This window comes from Panthera uncia, unplaced genomic scaffold, assembly GCF_023721935.1.
Source record: "Panthera uncia isolate 11264 unplaced genomic scaffold, Puncia_PCG_1.0 HiC_scaffold_1804, whole genome shotgun sequence".
NCBI lineage: Eukaryota > Metazoa > Chordata > Mammalia > Carnivora > Felidae > Panthera > Panthera uncia.
Genome location: NW_026058475.1, coordinates 2,293 through 21,310, shown reverse-complemented (window position 1 = coordinate 21,310; position 19,018 = coordinate 2,293). Strand labels below are relative to the sequence as shown.

Below are 19,018 nucleotides of genomic sequence, written 5' to 3'. Positions count from 1 at the left end.
AGCATAGGGAGATGCACAGGAGAATAGAGACTGAGGTCCCAGACCCCTGAAGCATGTGGGGACACAGGAAGGTGCACTGGGACAGAGATCTGCCGGAGCACATCTAGTTTTCGCAACAATCGTTCAAGGTATCAGCACGAGTATGCTATACTCATTTTACAGGTTCAGAGAAGTTACTGACTTGCCCGAGGTCCCACAGTAGAGGAGCCTGGGTTTGAACCGGGTCTCCAGGTGGGTTTCACCCAAGCTGGGAGAAGGATGAGGATCGGGGCTGGTCGGATTTTGCCCAAGGTAACCGGGAGACGGCGCTGCACGAGTCCTCGGGCCATCTCTCAAAACGGATGCGGTGCGTATGGTTCCTTCCCACCGTTGGGGGCAGGGTAGGCAGGGGGGGAGGGGGAGGCGCAGGGCCCACAGCAAGGACGAGGCCACCTCAGGTCTCTGGATGTGCACCCGCCACAGAATATGTGTGAAAGAGGGAGTGGGAACAGGGAGCCACCCTGCTCAGACTGGCTGGAAAGCCACTGCCTCCTGGTCCTAGCCCGGCCCCTGCCCTGGTGGCTGGCGGGAGGGCTTCTGGACCTGGATCTGGGAGAGCTCCTCACCATCCCCCCTTGGCGCCCTCACGCTCACATTGATGTCCACGTCCTCCAAGGCCACCTGGAAGTTTTCATCCTTGACTAGAGAGAGAGAAAAGGGTGGGCGGGGGGTGGGGGGGGAGAACAGGAGGAAAGAGAGGAGAAAGGGGCAGGAAAAGAGAAGGGAAGGAAGGGTGGGGAAAGCAAGGCCTGGGAGGGGGGCTCCTGTGCCCAGTGCCTGCCCTGTAGGGATGGCGCGTGCAGGACCCGCGCCTCCTTCGGGGGGTGCCCAGGGAAGTGGCTACTCAAGCTTCCCGGCAGGAGGTCCGTGTCTGCCTCGGGCAAGGGAGGTAGTTGGGTCCTCCCCTGGCCCGCAGTGGCGCCCAGGGAGGCCTCTGCCCCCCTCCCTGGGAGGCAGGACTCACCTGTTCGCTCGTCCTCCAAGCCCAAGTCCGAAAACGTCCCCACAGTGTCCTCATCCCACATCCGTCGCCGCCCCAGGACCTGAGTTGGGGCGACGCGCTGGCAGAGCAGGACCGCCCCAGCGGGGACCCCTTTGCCGCCCTCACGCCCACCCCCAACGCGCTCCCCTGCCTCCGCCTCGGCCGGCTGTGCTGGAGCGGGCAACGAAGATGCTCAGCGCCAGCAGCCGCAGGGCCGCGGCCCCCGTCAGGCCCCCGACCAGTGCCCTCCAGGCGACAGCCACCTCGCAGCGCGGGCCCGAAAACCAGCGCGTGTCCGTGGAGAAGCAGCTGGAGCAGGGGGTCACAGGTCACAGACCCTCACCACCATCTGGGCGGGTCGGCTAACATACTTGGACTCCGCGGGCGCCGGCAGGTGGGCGGGGGGGGGGGCCCCCCCGGGGTGGGGCTCCCGGGGGTGCTCAGGATCTCACCGGCGAGCGGGACCGCTCCTCTCCACAAGGCACTGGCCTTGGTGACAGTCGATGGCGCCATCCACGCCCGACGTGCATTTGGTGACGCAGCGGAGCCCGTTCTCCTCCATCGTAGGGGAAGAAGAAATCCTCATAGCGTTTGGCAGTGGCCCGGCGACAGATGGCTGGAGGTGGGAGGGGGGTGCAGAGAGACAAGGACCTCATCCACTCTATTCAGGGGCCTGGTTATAATCACGCTGAAAACAGATGGGAGAAACTACGTTTCCGAGGGTGGGGCGTGGTGGAGTGGACCCTGAGATTAGATGAGGGGAGGGTCGGCCCCTAAGACCCTCACCTTCCCTGCTGGTCCTCAGGTGAGAAGCTAATAAGCTCCAAGAAGGGCAGCCCTGCCGGGGCCACGCCACTTGCCTCCTGAAAGATCTTCCCTCCTCCCCAAGAATGTCAATGGGCAGATGTCCGCGGTGGGAGAGTCACGACCTCCGGGGGCCACTCAGCCCTTTGCAGCTCCTTCCTGGTGTCGTTGGTCACCTTGATGGAGTCAGGCCTAAAACACAGGGCTGGGGGGGGGGGGGGACACAGGCACAGGTGGAATTGATGGAGGTTAAAGGGTCAGGGACAGGGGTGCCTGGGTGGCTCAGTCAGTTAAGCCTTGGACTCTTGAACTGGGCTCAGGTCATGATCTCATAGTTCATGACATTGAACTGCACTGTCAGTGCAGAGCCTGCTTGGGATTCCCAGTCTCCCTCTTTCTGCGCCTACCCTGCTTGCTCATTCTCTCTCTCTCTCTCTCTCTCTCACACACACACACACACACACACATACACACACACCTTTAAAAAATAAATAGAGGGTCAGGAACAGGGAAGCAGAGCAGGGAAGCCTGGGGAGGGGCAGAGAGGGCTCTGCCACTGTGGGGGACATGTGGAGGGGCTGCAAGGGAAGGTGACTCTTGCCTCTCTCATCTCCCCCGAATAAGCAAGCATCCTCAGCCATCCTGAAAACTTGGAGCAGAACTTTCAAGGAGTCTTCCCCAGCACCCAGGTTCGGACTAGCCCCTCCTTAACCCCATCCTTGGCCCAGTTGGCAGTAGACCTACCCCAGGGCTGGCACCGGAGCCCAGAGGCTCCTCTCCAAGCTGGTGGCTCTGCCCCAACCCCTCCCTCCGGTCTTGGCTTACTCTACTCACTCTGGCAGCTGTCCCCATTGTGGCTGACATTCTGGAGCTCCTCCTTCAAGACTGTCTTCACCTTCTCATACTCGCTCTCCAGCTGGAGGCTAAAGGGCACCACAATGCTGCCATTCCTGAGGGGATCGAGAAGGTTGGGTGTCTTACAAGGTGCCCAGGCCTGGGGCACATAGGTCTTTTTTTTTTTTTTCAACGTTTTTTATTTATTTTTGGGACAGAGAGAGACAGAGCATGAATAGGGGAGGGGCAGAGAGAGAGGGAGACACAGAATCGGAAACAGTCTCCAGGCTCCGAGCCATCAGCCCAGAGCCTGACGCGGGGCTCGAACTCACGGACCGCGAGATCGTGACCTGGCTGAAGTCAGACGCTTAACCGACTGCGCCACCCAGGCGCCCCCACATAGGTCTTTAAAAGGTCATCTCCAGGACCAACCACAAGTGCGCTGGTGTGAGAGGAAGGCAGAGGCAATGAGTTGGGATTCCAGACACATTATTTTCAGGACCCACCAGCATCCCTGACTTGGTCAGCCTGGAAGGCAGGACAAGGAATGATTGACATTCTCCTGCCTTGCATCAAGCCATTATCAAACCAGGCCCTCCTGGGCACTTTGCCTCACTCGGGCTGACCACTCAGCAGGCCAGGTGCCAGCCAGAGAGAAACCAGCTACTGTCCAGACACCAGGCTTCCCATAAGCCTTTATGCGCCACCTCCCTGCATGTCCCATGTAATCTCTCTCTTTCCAACCATGCTTCAAAAGGAAGGTGGCATCTCTGCTACAGAGAAATGACTACAGAAAATGATCCAAAAAATTCCCCATGGAGTTATTAGTTCCCCTATGTCCTACCTCCACCTCTCTCTTTTTGAAATCTGATTGATTCCAAAAGGAAAGGATGGCTTCTCCATTCCCCCACCCTTCATTCTCCTTCCCCCACCCAACACAGCCCCAAAACGGTCTCCTGCCTCAGGGACAGGATCTCCACATCCTTGAATCCCTGCACATTTTGGTAAATCTTCTGCATCCGAAATGCCAGGATCCTTGCACTTCCACTTGCACCTGAACCTCGTGACCTGAGTGTACCCAGATGCCCAAGCTCAACCGCAAGGAAAGACCCTTGAGTTCCCTCCCCTTTCCCGTCACCTGATCCCAGAAGGTGTCGCTGAAATCCTCATAGGCCTTGGAAGTGTTGTCATTGAGGTCAGGGGAGATCTCCTGGTCAACAGACACCTCCATATCCCCTTCAGCACCCACAGTGTCTGCGCACAATATGCCCTGTTCTGGTCACTTCACCACCATGGACACCACCACAATCCAGAGGTTCATCCCATCACTCCTCTCCATGTTCCCTGAAGACTGAATGAATGGTAGGAGGAAAGGAGATAGGACTTCTAGGATAAGTTGTGCCAAGGTGAGGGAAAGGTTAGAGGTAAGGAGGCACAGCAGTCGGACCTGTGGTCTCTCCCTTGTCTGCCTCAGTGGGAGGCAGAATGATGGCTCCCAAAGATGCCTATGTCTTAGTCCCCAGAACCTCTGGATATGTTATGCTGCATGGCAAGGAGGAATCAAGATTGTATGTAGATTAAAATTGCTAATCATCTGACTAAAATGGGAAAATTAACGTGGATTATTGGGTGGGCTCAACATAATCACAAGAGTCCTTAACAGTGGAAGAGAAAGACAGGAGGTCAGAATCAGTCACAAGAAAATGTGACTACAGAAGAAAGACACAGATGGGGCGCCTGGGTGGCTCAGTTGGTTGAGCATCTGACTTCAGCTCAGGTCATGATCTCACAGTTTATGAGTTCGAGCCCCGCGTCAGGCTCTGTGCTGACAACTCAGAGCCTGGAGCCTGCTTCCAAGTCTGTGTCTCCATCTCTCTCTGCCTCTCCCCTGCTCATTCTCTGCCTCTCTCTCTGTCAAAAATAAATAAACTTTTAAAAAATGAAAAAAAAAAAAAAGAAAGACACAGAGATGAAATGTTGCTGGCTTTGAAGATGGAGAGAGGGAGCCTTGAGACCAGGAATGTGAGAGGCTTCAGAACCTGAAAAGGGCAAAGAAATGGATTCTCCTCTAAAGCCTTCAGAGAAGAACACAGCCCTGCCGACACCTTGATGTTAGCCCAGTAAGACTCACATTAGACTCCTACTCTACAGAATTGTAAGATAATAAATTTGCATTATCTCAGCCGCTAAGTTTGTAATAATTTGTTACAGTGGCAATTAGAAGTTAATACAGCTCCGAGCAGCCCAGGCTGGGAGGAGACCACAGGAAGGAGTGTGGCCCAACCACCTCCTGGAGGTGAGGGTGAAAAAGAGGCATGAGGTGAGGTAGAGGGAAGCGTGAGAGAGAAGGCAAGGATGGCAGAATTAGGCAAAATGGCATGAATACTAACAGGTAACCGCAGGGCTGGGCCCAGAGAGAGCCAGTGGCACCTCCCAGGAGAAAGTGCAAAAGGCAGGGCTCTGACAACTCACCCAGATCCACCTCTTCCACCACAAACTCCAACAGTAGCCATGGAAGATGCTAGGGAAGTGGCACTTGAGGCCATCCCATTTACCTCCATTCTGGCACCTGATCTCCTGGAGCTCACAGTGGTCCCCAGAGAACCCCAAAGGGCAGTGGCATAGGCCTTGCATCCAGGTGCCACCATGGTCACAGTTGCCTGGGCAACACAGTAAGAAAGGGAAGTTCAAGATAGGGTTTGCCCTTGGTGACACAGAAATTTATTAGGGGAGAGAGAAGACGGAACAGGGAAGCAGTAAGTCCAACCTGAGGTGTAGTCAGTCTAGACTGTGTGGTCATCTGAGTAGTGGTTGAAGTTGCCCTGGGTGACATAAGGGTGGTGGTAGTCTGAGAGATGACTACCGGTGTTTCTGGAATCTTGATGGTGGGTGGGGTGGAGTGAGTCAACTTGATTGAAGTCACCATGGCAGTTGGAAACCTGCTGCTTGGTTTCATGGTCAGTGGGAGGCTCATGAAGCCAGGCATATGTGGGACGGTTACAGAATTGGTGCTCATCCAGCTTCCACTGGTGGGTCTTTGAGTGCTTATCAAAACCGTGTAACTGGGGACAGTCCCAGTGCTGATAGAACTAGGAGCATCCATTATGCTGTTGGTAGGATGAGTTTCCAGAACGGAAGCAGAAGTGTCCGTATGCCTAGGAAACACAGTTGTCATACTGGTGGAACTAGGGGAGGTAGCCATCTCAGTAGTAGAGGTGAACACTAACATTGGGATGTTAGGCATCGAGGTAACTTCACTACTTGGACCCATTTCCATACATGAAGTAGTGGGAGAGGCAGGCACTATCGTAACTGATATAGATTCTGGACATGGGGTAGTAGAAGAAATAAAACAAGTGGTGGTTGTTTCAGTCGCAAAGGTCTTTTAGAGAAGACATGGTTGGAGAAGTTCTTGTAGTTTCGGATGAAAAAAGAGTAGTGAAAGCAGTGACAGAAGTCCCTGTATTTTCCATGCCAGAGAGAGGTGAGAATGTAGGAAGAGAGTTAGGGGTGGTCGTGAGCATTGAATTTACACTGGCGGAGGATAGGGAAGAGGACATTATTGTTGTGGATATTGAAAAGGAAATAGTAGTACCGAAAGAAGTAGTTAGCGCGTTTGTAGATGTACTCAGAGTAGGGAAAGTGGAGGAGAAACACAAGATGTACTGTGTGATATTGTGGGGGTGGGTGTTACCAACATTCTAGTAACAGTCATGGCTGTTTCTGGGGCAGAGAGAGTGGGTGAAGTGGCTGTGCTCAAGGTAGCAGAGATAGAAGTGTTTGTGGGAGTGGTGATTTCAGTTGTGGCCATGGTGACTGTAGGGGTGAATGCAGCATGGGTACTAGGGAAGGTAGTAATCAAGGTGGATAAAGGGGTAGCGTTTGTCATCAAAGAGGAGACTGACTGCGGTTGGGGCAGGTGGAGAAGATAGACTCATACACATGGTTGATGTCACAGTATTGGTGGTGACTGGAGTAGAGGTGATAAATGTCAGAGAATTGACCGTATTCATGGGAGTGATTGATGATGCAGTTGCAAGAGGAGAAGTAATCTCCACGGTGAGAGACTGTGTCCAAACATCCCCAGTATGAGTAAGTGTGGTTTTCCAGGTGGATGTGGCATGAGAGGGTGTGACAGTCACCTTGCCTGTGTATGTAGTAAATCTAGTAGAAGAGGGTAGTCCTGTGGTCGGGGATGTTGTGTGTGTGTCAGTGGTAGTGGGTGCCGGGGTGGATTTAGCATTTGTGTGTGATGTATTTGTGCTCGTTGCAGTTGAGGTAGTACTCTCTGTCCGAATGGTCCCATTGCTGCTGGTAGACGTGGAAGATGAGCCTGCATATGTAACTGGAGTGTGTGTAGCAAGGGTGGGAGGGGGAGTGCTGTGGGTACTTGTGAGCATGGGCACCATAGTAAGCCTTGTGAAACAGGTTGTGATGACACTGCATGTTGTGTCTGTATTTTGGGTGGCTGGGGGAGATGGGATGATACATGTGGGGATTGTAGACATTTTGGAAACAGTGCTTGTAGAGGTGAGGTCAGGAATGGTAATGAATGAACCATTGGTACCCCTGGATGTGGGGGTGATGGTTGTCAGTGTTGAGGCAGGCATGCCTGTACTAACAGAGGATGAGTTTATGGTGATGGCTAACCTCGGGGTACCAGTGGTGGGAGATGGGGTTATTGCTGATGTGGTCGTGCTTCCTGTAGAGTAGATGTTTGAAGAAGTGACTCCTGGAGGACTGTGTGGTATTTTAGGGGTGGTTGTTGTTACCAAGATTGTAGTAGCAGCGGAGGCAGTTTCTAGAGTGGAGGAAGTGGGCAAAGAGGCTGTGTTCAAGGTGGCAATGGTGGAAGTGTTGACAGGAGTGGTGATTTCAGTTGCAGCTATGGTGTCAGTAATAGTGGGAGATGTAGGGGTGGACATGGTGTGGGTTATAGGGAGGAATAATCAAGGTAGATATAGGGGTAATGTTTGTGATCCAACTGGAGACTGGTTTTGTGGATGGGGCAGGTGGAGAAGACAGACACATACTCGTGGCTGATGTCAAGGGATTGGCGGTCACTGGGGTAGAAGAGGTTGATGTCAGAGAATTGACTGTATTCCTGGGAGTAATTAATGATGCGATTGTGGGAGGAGAAGTAATTTCTGTCATGAAAGACACTGTGGAAATGTCCTGTGTAGGAATAAGTGTGGTTTTCTAGGGGGTGTGGCATGAGGTGTGATGGTTGTCTTCCCGGTGTGTGTAGTGGCTGCAGTGGAGAAGGGTGGTTCTGTGGTTGTGAATGTCATGTGGGTGGTAGTGGGTTCCAGGGTGGTTTCAGAGGTGGTAGATGTGGCAGAAACAGTTGTATTTCTTGGGGTGATTGATGACATGCCTGGAGAAGTCGAAGGAGTTTCTGTCATGAGAGTTTCCCTGCCGGTGTCACTCATCAGAGTAAGCTTCATTTCCGTGGAGCTCATTGTTTCCAAAGCGATTGTTGTTGGTGTCCTTAGCGTGGCAGTCACTTCAGTGGAAGCAGATACACTTTGTGTGGGATCATGAGTGGTGGCAGTTTTAAATGTGACGGTGGTGTTAGGAAGTGAAGTAGTGGTCATAATTGAGATGGTGCTGGCGATGGGTGAAGAGTTGTGATCAGTTACTGTTGCCGAGATGTTCGTGGCAGTTAGAGAAGGGGCACTAGAGGTAGAAGCGATTATTGGGGTAAGACACCTGGTTGTATGAATGCTTGCTGTGGTCAGGCTAATCCTGTTTGTGTTACCAGTTGTAGAGGATGTGGGCATATGAAAGTTTGTGTGCGTGGTTGGGACAGAGGAAGAGAGGAGGGCCATGGCTGTGAGCATCTTCCCCAGAGTGGTAATGGTCATGGGAGGAGAGATCATGGCAGAGGTGAGTCTCTTGGTGGTAGTTGGGGTCATGCAGGTGGTGGCAGGGTAAGCGGTAGTGATTATAAGGCTCGTGGGATTGATACACTTTATGGTGCTCGTGGAGACAATGAGGGTGGGTGGAGTGGCTTCAACCTTGATGACAAACTTGGACATCAGGATGGTTGAGGTGTTGGTCTTGACTGTAGTTTTGAGCACTGCTTCAGAAATAGGTTTAAAGTAGGGGGAGGTGGTGGAAATTTTAAGTGTGCGTTCCCTACTGTTGGCAGCTGGAGAGGCCCTGCTGGGGATGGTGAGTGGCCACCTTGCTGTGCTTTTGGAGCGTGGGGAGTTGCTGAGAGCAGTGTGAGCCACTCCTGCTCTGGGGAGAAGCTCAGCGGAAGTGGATGCGGCCGTGGGGAAAGTGCCTGTATTGACGAGAGAACAGAGGGATTCATTTGCAGGTTGTTTCATCACTCTAAACACCACGTAAGCTTTTTACTACCCCATTTTCCAGATATGTATCACAGAAGGTAGGAAGTTCCATTGCTTATCCCTCCATCAGGGGCAGCTTGGGGCTAGGGCCTTTGAGGTTCTGAAGAGGGTGCCCTCGGTCCCTTGCCCTCCTCTTCTGAGTGGGAACTTTCTAGCCCTGGGATGGCTGTGCTGAACATGCAGGTTCAGCTGAGGGTCCTTCCACCCCACCTCTTTCTCCACACATACATGTTTCCCTTACTCTGTTCCTTCCTCTTCCACCACCTGCTGCCCATAGTCCCACCCTTTGGCTCTCCACTGTCCTTCGCCCTATGACACACTGCTGTCTGGGCTAACTTTCCTCTTCCAAGGGAACCCAGCCAAGCCCAGGATGGGGGTGGGAACACATCATAGACACAGGAGCCATTGGGTCAGAGAGGGGAAATCTGCACAGAGAGCTGCAAAGGGAAAACCAGAGACTGAGGCTCAGACTTCATTGAGATTGAAGGACAGGGAGAGAGGACCACACTAGTAGGCCAAGAGACTGGACAGAGAAGGAAGCTTCCAGAAAGTGATGGCTGAACAGATAGGCATGGGTCCCAAAAATCTGAAGGTTTTGCAGTAAGTGTTAACGGAAACAGACATATTTTCTATCACCCACTTTATTTTGACCACTGGGTTAATTAGTTTACAAACATAAACCCCTCACTCCATAGATAATCATCAACCCCATTTTACAGGGGGTAAGAGTGAGGGTCAGAGATCTCATAATGCTGGGGCTGAGTGGCGGGGAGACTCCTGCAGCCACAGTGGTTGCAAGCAGGAAGTGCCCAGACCTCCTCAGCATCAGCCTCCTCTTCACCTTGGACTCAATACATCTTTGTTCTGAGAGCTGGGGTTTCATTTCTCAGCCTAGCTGGGTGTGTCAGGGAGATGGGGGGTGAGGATTATGAAGATCCCTGGGTTGGAGCCTCTAGAGCCAGGAGGTAGCCTTAGAGGTAAGTGAGAGGATGGCCTGTGGGCTCCTAGGTTAGGAAGGTCTAGGATTGGGGTTCAGGAGCAGACCCCAGGAGACAGAGGAAAGGGAAATACAGAGGAATTGTGGGGTTCCTAAGGAATAGAAGAGAGAAGGCCCTGGACCTCACACTGGATGGTACACACCCAACCTTTTGGAAGCAATCAGTATCCCTCCCCAACCCAGCCCTGCCAATGACAGCTGTGCCCAGAAACATGGGCTGGGTGGGGGATGGGAGAGATAGGGACAGAGCTGCAGGAGGGGACAGAGATCAAAGGCAGAGACGTCTCCAGAGAGAGGAGACGTCTCCAGGGGCAGAGTCAAGGCTATCATGGAAAAAGCACCACCGGAAGTAAAGGAAGAGTCCAGAGAGGAGGGAGCACTGGGGCTGGTGGGGGGAAGGACAGAAGAGATGTGGGGCTCAGGAAACCAAATCAAAGTGGGAAGAGCACTCTTCCGGAAAGAGGTTATGCCCACCCTCCTGATGCATGCACCTGCCACCTGCCTGGTCCTGGATGGAGAGCGGCACCAGCTGGACCCGGCTTCCTTCCTCCTCCCCTGTCTCAGTGGTCCCTGCACACAAAGCTCTGAGGAACCCCTCCTGAGCCTCCCCTTAGGCTTCAGAGTCACTTCCCCACACACACCTCTGCCCTGGAATATCCAGAGGGTCGCTGCAGCCCTTTTTCTGCCCGCCCCCCTCACCTCTGGCCCCCATGGAGGTCCTGAGCACCCTGAGGAAGTCGAGGAGCCTGAGCAGCTTTATGGGTCTGGTGCAGCGGCAGAGCAGGAGCCAGAACCGGGGGCAGCTACGGGAAGCAGCCCTTCGCACAGAGCAGCACCCAGCAGGAACTGAAAGGCACAGTTAGCTACCCGGCTGGACATGGGGGCCAAGCACAGGTTCACCTCTGCACCCACCTCACTCCTCTCTCCCCCTCCTCCTCCTGACCTCACTACTGTGGGAAGGGAAGACATCAAGGAGACAAGACTAGCCCAGGAGGTGTCAGATGGGAAGAGCTGCTGGCAGCCCAACCCCCAGCCTACCTGGGCCACTCAGAGCAGTTCCTTGGACCCTACCTTTCCCCTCCCCAGCACCACCCCCTTCCCAAGAAGCAGCAAAACTGGATGGGGAATACACTTGGTCAAGACCTTGGACTCTGGAGTCTGGGGCTGACTCTCACAGCCTTTCCTTATTTTCAGTCCCAGCTGCAGGAGAGAGAGGTGAAAACTTGTTCCCCTCACTCCCTCTGCCCCTTTCTCTTCCCTGTCTCCATCCTGCCCTTACCACGACTTGGACTGAAAGCCTACAACCAAAGCTCATGAGTTCGAGCCCCACATCAGGCTCTGCGATGACAGCTCAGAGCCTGGAGCCTGCTTTGGATTCTGTGTCTCCATCTTTCTCTGCCCATTCCCTCCTCTCTCTCTCTCTCTCTCTCTCTCGTCTCAAAAACAAACATTTAAAAAAAGAGACATTCCCAGATAAACAAAAGCTGAGAGAGTTCATGACTTGACACTGACTTGACACTGAGAGAGTTCATGACCACTGACCACAGGTTTCAAAGAGTCCTCCAAGGTGAAATTAAAGTCAAGAGACAGAAATGAGCAGAATGGGTAAAAACTCACGTTCCAACTGTGTCTACAAGAGACTCGTGATCCAAGAGACAAATGATCTCTATTGAGATCACTGTTGAAAGTGAATAGTGGTTCCCAGCGGCTGGTGAGGAGGGGGTGGGGGAGAAAATGGGAAATTGTTATTGAATGAGCATAGAATTTCAGTTTTACAAGATGAAAGGAGCTACACAGATGGATGGTGGTGACGGCTGCCCAATAATGTGAATGTACTTAATACCACTGAACCATACAGTTAAAAGTGGGTGAGATGGTAAATTTTATGTTATGCATATTTTACCACAGTTTTTAAAAATGAATGCTTACTATCAGTAAAAAAGCCAGTAACAATAATAATTTCAAACATAAGGTAATGCAGGCTGCTTCCCAGGAAAGTGGATTCTTCCACGGAAGTCCCATTCAGTCAAGAAATGGCTTTCCCATGTGAATTCAGACCAGGAGGTGACATGAGCTCCAGCACAAGGTGACACAGTTAGATGGTGCCTCTGTTCCGGTGACCTGAAGAGTGAAGGGGGTCCAGAAAGCTCGGAGGAGGTAGAGGTGGGTGTAGGAAAGGACTTGAGTCCAGGGGCAAATATTTGAAGGCAGAGGTCAAAGTGCCATTCGCCACAATTGGGGGTTTCTCTACAAAGAAAAGAATATGAAATTATGAATATAAAATTCCATACAGTAATCCCTCAGGCCTTGGAGTCTTCGCCGAGGGGAACCCTGTGAATCCTTCTCTTTCTTTGAGACCCGAGACTTGCGGGGCAGGGCAGGGACTGGGCCGGGGGATGGCTGGCAAACTCACCTATGCCAGGCCCACTGGGAGCTCCTTGAAGGTGTGTGCCTCTCACATCTCACGGGCGAGCGCGTCACGACCCAGAGTCGCTGAAGGAATTGCAAACATGGGGCACTGCGGGTACTCACCAAGCAGGGCTGGCTAAGCACCAGACACACACCTGGCCTCTTTGGGGGGCGCTGCATCTTTCTCTGGCCTCTGAGTGCGTGTGTGTGCGTGTGTGTGTGTGTATGTGGTCAAGTTGGGGAAGTGAGCAAAGGAATAAAAAGATAAATCAGCCAGAGGAGGGAGTGCCCAGGGCTGGACAGCAACCCAGCAGAGGAGGCTCGGGGGAAGGAGCCCACAGGGAGCTGAGCCCTTCTTGGGACCCTCCACTACGATTTCTTAACATCTTTGACCAGTTGGCACAATACGAAAACGCTTGTTTTCGGAAAGGTATTCGTTGTTTTTCAGAAGAGTCTCCACGGGATGGGATTTAAGGTCAAGCACCAGTGTTGGGAACAAAGCACAATATGCCAGTCACTTTGCTGAGGACACAGAGGCGAACGGACCCTGTGGCAGGGGGTCACCGGGCTCCCGGGGAGATGGGTCCCAACCCAGCATCAGGCCCCTGATTCCTCCCCATCCACCCTTTCATTTTACCTCCCTCTGCTACCCGACTTCCTTCTACTCCAGCCAACGAGCTTCTTCGTCTCAGGCTTTCCTACCTTCAGTCCGTTGCCTGAGCTGTTTCCTATGCTAGTAACACCCCGTCCACCTCCCTTTCTCTTCCTCTCAGCCTAGGAAAATCCTTACGGCTTTGCTTCTTCCCCTCCTCCACCAGGAAGCCATGTGTGATCAGGAAGTGACCTCTCTCATTCCCGAAATGTAATGGTGCTTGCTACCGACATCTCTCCCGTGGCACTTAATAATCATTTAGTGGCAGGTATTAGTCATCTGAATGCCTCCCCAGGAGGGGAAGGTGACACCCGTGCATTCTGAGCTGGGGCAGTGGCCACTTTGCCTCCCGAGCTCGCGGAGCCCCACCTGACCAGGGGAAGGGACAGTCCCTCGAAACCTGCTGGAGGCAGTCCCCTCACTGCCGTTGGAGAATGCCGCCTCCCCATGCTGGGCCCCAGCCTTCGTGAGAAACCTGGAAAGGAAGCAACACGGCAGCAACCACCTCAGCCACTTGTGCCACCATGCTACCCTGGGGCCGGGAGGCGCCACTGCGTCAGATTTAGCCTTTCTGGAGGCCGCGCATGTACAACCGAGACCCAGAGGGGGCTCCAGAAATGAAAATGGCCCCGGGCAGGGTTCGAGACAGACAAGAAGCCTTCTGGGGAGAAGAGGCAGAGGTGGGCAGACTGGGGCTGAGGATAGTGAGGTTAGCCCCATCACTGGTGACACCTACCAAGTAACCCCTTTCCACCACCAGCACCTCACCCCACAGGCCAGGTGACATTAAAGTGCAGTTCATGGGAAAACAGTGAGGGGTACTGGCCTCTCTCCAAGGTCCCACCATTGTCACAGGTGCCTGGGGGAAGACAAGAATCCGGGAAAATACAGGCTGGAACCACCCCCCAAAAGTCAATGTTTAGGGACAAAGTGTAAAAATAAGACCAAGGGCAGGTCACTCCCTCTCTCCCCGCGAGTGAGTCAGGCTTGCTGGAAAGGTTAGGTCAAAGTGCTCACTGTCCCCTGTACTGTGTCATAATCTGAATTGTGGTAGCAATTATCATGGATGGCGTCAGGTAGTAGGAGTCAAGGTGCTGACCACAGTTGTCTCTGAAGTCATGATGAGTGGGGAAGGGGGCGCCGATTTGGATGATGGCAGGTGAAAAGCTGATACTCGGCTTTGAGACGAGTGGAACCAGTCAGGAGACACCAGGTGATGCTGAGATAAACAATCCTAAAGACCCAGTGGCTTACGCAGCAAAGGTTTCTTTCTCACTCATTCTCCCCGTCCACCCTAACATCTGTGCTCTTCACTCGGGGACCCAGGCTGACGGAGCAGCCGCTATCTGGGACACTGCAGTCTCATAGCAGTGCGAAATGACAGATGACAAAGCCATGGGCTGGCTCCTAAGGCTTCTTTGCAGACATGACCCTCATACCTTCCACGCACACTCCGTTGGCCAAAGCAAGTCACAAAGCAAGTCGCCCTGAGTTTGAAGGACAGGAATGTCTCCTCGGGGAGAGGCACCACGCTTCTGATGCCAAGCCTGCTATCAGTGGGGTGGGGAGATATAATCCACTCCAGGGAGGGAAAACAAATATACTGAACAATGACAACCTATCACAGCTGGGATCCTGGTGGTAGCTGTGGTTTATCAGTGACCCTGGCAGATAGAACCAAGTCCCCGGCTGGTCTCCGGGTGCTTCTCAGAGCTGGGCTAATGGAGATGATAGAATCTGGGGTGCCGAGGGGCTCAACCCAGTAGTCAAGGTTATGGGAGAACTACCCGTAGTGAAGGAGAGGAAACTCCTATAATGAAGAAACTGGACGCTGCAGTTATGTCAGAAAAGTGGGAGGAGGCCCCCTCCCCCAGAACTGAGGAGATTTGGCAATGTGCTCACAGGAGCCCTGGAAGTGGGAAGGAGGTACCTTCAACACGGGGTCCTGTGTGAATATGTGGCATGGTGCGAGGCGCAGAGACGGTAACATCTGGTGTCATTTCTGGACACTCTGTAGAAGAGATTAAGACAAGGGCGCCGGGGGTGGGGGGGGCTCAGTCAGTTAAGCATCCGACTCTTGGTTTTGGCTCAGATCATGATCTCGCAGTGTGTAGGTTCAAGCCCCGCGTCAGGCTCTGTAGAATTCTCTCTCTCTGCCCCCTGGCTCTCTGCCCCTCCCCCCACTTGAGCTCACTCTCTCTCTCTCTCTCTCTCTCTCTCTCAAAATAAGTAAATAAACTTTTAAAACAAGAAGAGGGGCGCCTGGGTGGCTCAGTCAGTTGAGCCTCTGACTTTAGCTCAGGTCATAATCTCACAGTTTGTGAGTTCAAGCCCCGCATCAGTAATGGTGGGAGATGGGAGAATATATATATATATAGTGAAATGATTACCACACAAGTGTAGTTAACATCCATTGCTACATACACATCTTTTTCTTGTGATGAGAACTTCCGAGACCCACGCTCTTAGCAACTGTCAAATGCGCAGTTCAGTATTGCTCACCATGTCACATGGTCCCATCCCCAGGACTTACTTTTTTTTTTTAATATTTCTATTTTTTTTTAATATTTATTTATTTGTGGGAGAGTGCAAGTGAGGAGTGGCAGAGAGAGGGGAGCAGAGGATCTGAAGCGGGCTCTGCACTGACAGCCTGACAGCAGTGAGTCTGATGTGGGGCTCGAACTCACGAACCACAAGATCATGACCTGAACCAAAGTTGGACGCTCAACCGAGCCACCCAGGCGCCCCAGGACTTCCTTATTTGTAACTGGAAGTTTGTACCTTTTGACCTTTACACATTTCACCCTCCCTCCACTCCCCCCCCCCACCTTTGGCAACCACCAATTTGTTCTCTGCATTATGAGATCAGTTTTGTTTCGTTGGTTTTTTTAGATTCTACATATAAGTGAGATCATATGATACCTGTCTTTCTCTGAGTTATGTTTCACTTAACATAATGGTCAGAAGGTTCATTCATGTTGTTGCAAATGGTAGGATTTCCTTCCTATGGCTGAATAATGTGCGTGTGCGTGCGTGTGTGTGTGTGTGTGTGTGAGACATTTTCTTTATCCATTCATCCATCAATGGACACTTAGGTTGTTTCTATTTTTTTTTAATTTTTTTAATGTTTATTTATTTTTGACAGTGAGAGAGACAGAGCATGAGTGGAGGAGGGGCAGAGAAAGAGAGGGAGACACAGAATCCAAAGCAGGCTCCAGGCTCCGAGCTGTCAGCACAGAGCCCGATGCAGGGCTCGAACTCACAAGCCGTTAGATCATGACCTGAGCCAAAGTTGGACGCTTAACCGCCCAGGCGCCCCTTGTCTTTTTTTTTTTTTTTATGTATACTTTTAGCAACTTTTATTTATTTATTTATTTATTTTTTATTTGAGAGAGAGCACGAGCCAGGGAGAGGGGCAGAGAGAGAGAGACTTGAGCAGGATCAGTGCTCGGTGTGGAGCCTGATGCAGGATTCAATCCCATGACCCTGGGATCATGACCTGAGCAAAAACCAAGAGTCAGAAGCTCAACCGACTGAGCCACCCAGGAGCCCATGTTGTTCCCATGTCTTGGTCATTGTGAATAACGGGTGAAGGGAGGGGTGCAGATATCTTTTCAAGTTAGTGTTTTTGTTTCCTTTAATAAATACTCAGAAGTGGGATTGTTGGACTCTATGTTGGTTCTATTTTTCATTTTTTGAGGGACCTCCATACTGTTTCCATAGCAACTCCACCAATTTAATTTACGCCCCTACCCACAGTGCACATGGGTTTCCTTTTCCCTGCATCCTCGCCAGCACTTGTTATTTCCTGTGTTATTTCCTGTGTTCTAACAGGTGTGAGATGAGATCTCATTGTGGTTTTGATTTGCATTTTTCTGACGAGTGATATTGAGCAGCTTTTCCTGTGCCTGGCGGTCATCTGTATGTCTGTAGTATGTCTATGACACAGGATTGTCATGGGTAAAATGGTTTTCAAAATGGTTTTGGAAACTTCTGTTTCCAGGTGAAGTTTATTCCGTGTGTAACTTTTCCCATTAATCTCTCTCTCTGCGTGTCTCTCCTTCTCTCCTTCCTTGTTTGTTTTATGCATGCAGAGTGATTCCTAGAATAAAATCAAGCACTCTGCTCATGCTACTCAGGAACCTAAGACCATAAAGTAACATTTCCAAGTACCAGCCAGTTCTGTTTTTAACTTTTTTATTGGTGATTTCACTTTATCACTGCTGCTTTAATATAGTTTCTATAAATTCATCCCAGGCTTTATGACTTAATATAAACACTCTGGCTTGAGAAAGGGAAGTCCAGGGAGGGAATGAGAGGGCAACAGCTTGCCAGTTTCCCGAAGATAATATGACTTCATATGCTATTGTTTCTGATTCCAAAGAGAACAAAGGTCCTAGTAAACTTAAGCATAGGCTTTATCCCCTTAAGAGAAAATGCTCATGTTGAGTTAGAGAAATGAACGGCACCATTTATAGAGTTTTTAAAAAAAAACTCACAAAAAGTTTATGCAAACATTTCTCATATGATCACTGACTTCTGACGATTGTGTGCGAGGCAGTCCAGGTTAGGTTGAAGACTTTTCTGATGGTTCAACAAAATGATATCAAATCAGGGAAATTGAGTCTTACCTCTTGCTGACATTTATTTCTTCCCTCTTGTCTAGTTTTCTTCCAGAGCCTGGTGTCTCAGAAAGTTCTGTTAACACACGCCTACCCCACAGCCAGTCCAGGAACAGCCACTGCTTTCCTGTAAATACTGGGGCGCCATGAGTATCAACAGAATACTGAACAGTAAACACTCACTTAAAATATGATTGAAGCTTTGAACCAAACTGATGAACCATTTGCTGAGTAGCAAAGGCTATAAGCAGCCACTCAGTTTTTACTTCCTGTTACTTACAATCTTGTTGTTTCCAAAGTCTGGGTTGGTTTGTTTTTGGGTTGGAGAAGTTACTTCTGTAAAGCACACGTTTTCTCCTAGCTTTGTTTGTTTATTTAAGAATTTATGGGGGCTCCAGGCTGGGTCAGTTGGTAGAGCATGAGCTTGAGCTCAGGGTCATGGGTTCGAGCCCCATATCGGGTGTAGAGCTTACTTTTTAAAAAAGAAGTTGAGGGGCCCTAGGTGTGTTAAGCGTCCAACTTTGGCTCAGGTCATGGCCTCACAGTTCGTGAGCTGGAGCCCCACATCGGGCTCTGTGCTGACAGCTCAGAGCTTGGAGCCTGCTTTGGATTCTTTGTCTCCCTCTCTCTCTGCCCCTCCCGTTTGTGCCCTGTTCTCTCTCTCTCTCTCCCTTTCTCTCAAAAATAAACATTAAAGGGGTACCTGGGTGGCTCAGTTGGTTAAGCGTCTGACTCTTGGTTTCGGCTCAGGTCATGATCTCACAGTTTCATGGATTCAAGCCCCATATCGGGCTCTGCACTGATGGAGCAGAGCCTGCTTGGGAGTCTCTCTCTCCCTCACTCTCTGCCCCGTCCCCACTTGCACTGTCTTTGTCTCTTTCAAAATAAATAAATAAACATAAAATAAAATAAAATTTAAATTAATTAATTAATTAATTAAAATAAACATTAAAAAAATTTTTTAAAGAAGTTGGGGCACCTGTGTGGCTCATTTGGTGGAGAACCTGACTCTTGATCTCTTGATTTCGACTCAGGTCATGATCTCACGGCCGTGGGGATTGAGCCCCCCCGTCAGGCTCTGTGCTGAGCTTGGAGCCTGCTTAAGATTCTCTCTCTCTCCCCCCCCCCCCGCCCCTCTCCCCCACTCAGGCTCTTTTTCTCTCTTTCTCTCTAAAATAATAATAATAATAATTTTTAAAAATAAGCAAAGAAGCGCACATGTGCCTGAGAGAATCAGGGGCTTCTGCCGCAGGCCAGGGCGGGAGAGGGCAGCTGGGGTGATGGAAATGAGAAAGTATCACATAAGGGAGGCGAGGAAGG

At 51.3% G+C, this 19,018-nt stretch overlaps 1 protein-coding gene across 1 annotated transcript; it reads right to left on the bottom strand.

Moving 5' to 3' along the window:
- Positions 1-537: 537 nt before the first annotated feature.
- On the bottom strand, positions 538-10,727 carry LOC125917412 (mucin-3B-like). Its single transcript, XM_049623621.1, is given in 15 exon segments — positions 538-680; positions 1,004-1,082; positions 1,150-1,330; positions 1,474-1,589; positions 1,591-1,656; positions 1,984-2,030; positions 2,651-2,775; positions 3,620-3,679; positions 3,799-3,913; positions 5,132-5,167; positions 5,170-5,327; positions 5,434-6,044; positions 6,046-6,286; positions 7,693-7,858; positions 10,715-10,727. Coding segments are annotated over 15 exon segments (2,157 nt in total).
- Between the last annotated feature and the right edge of the window lie 8,291 nt (positions 10,728-19,018).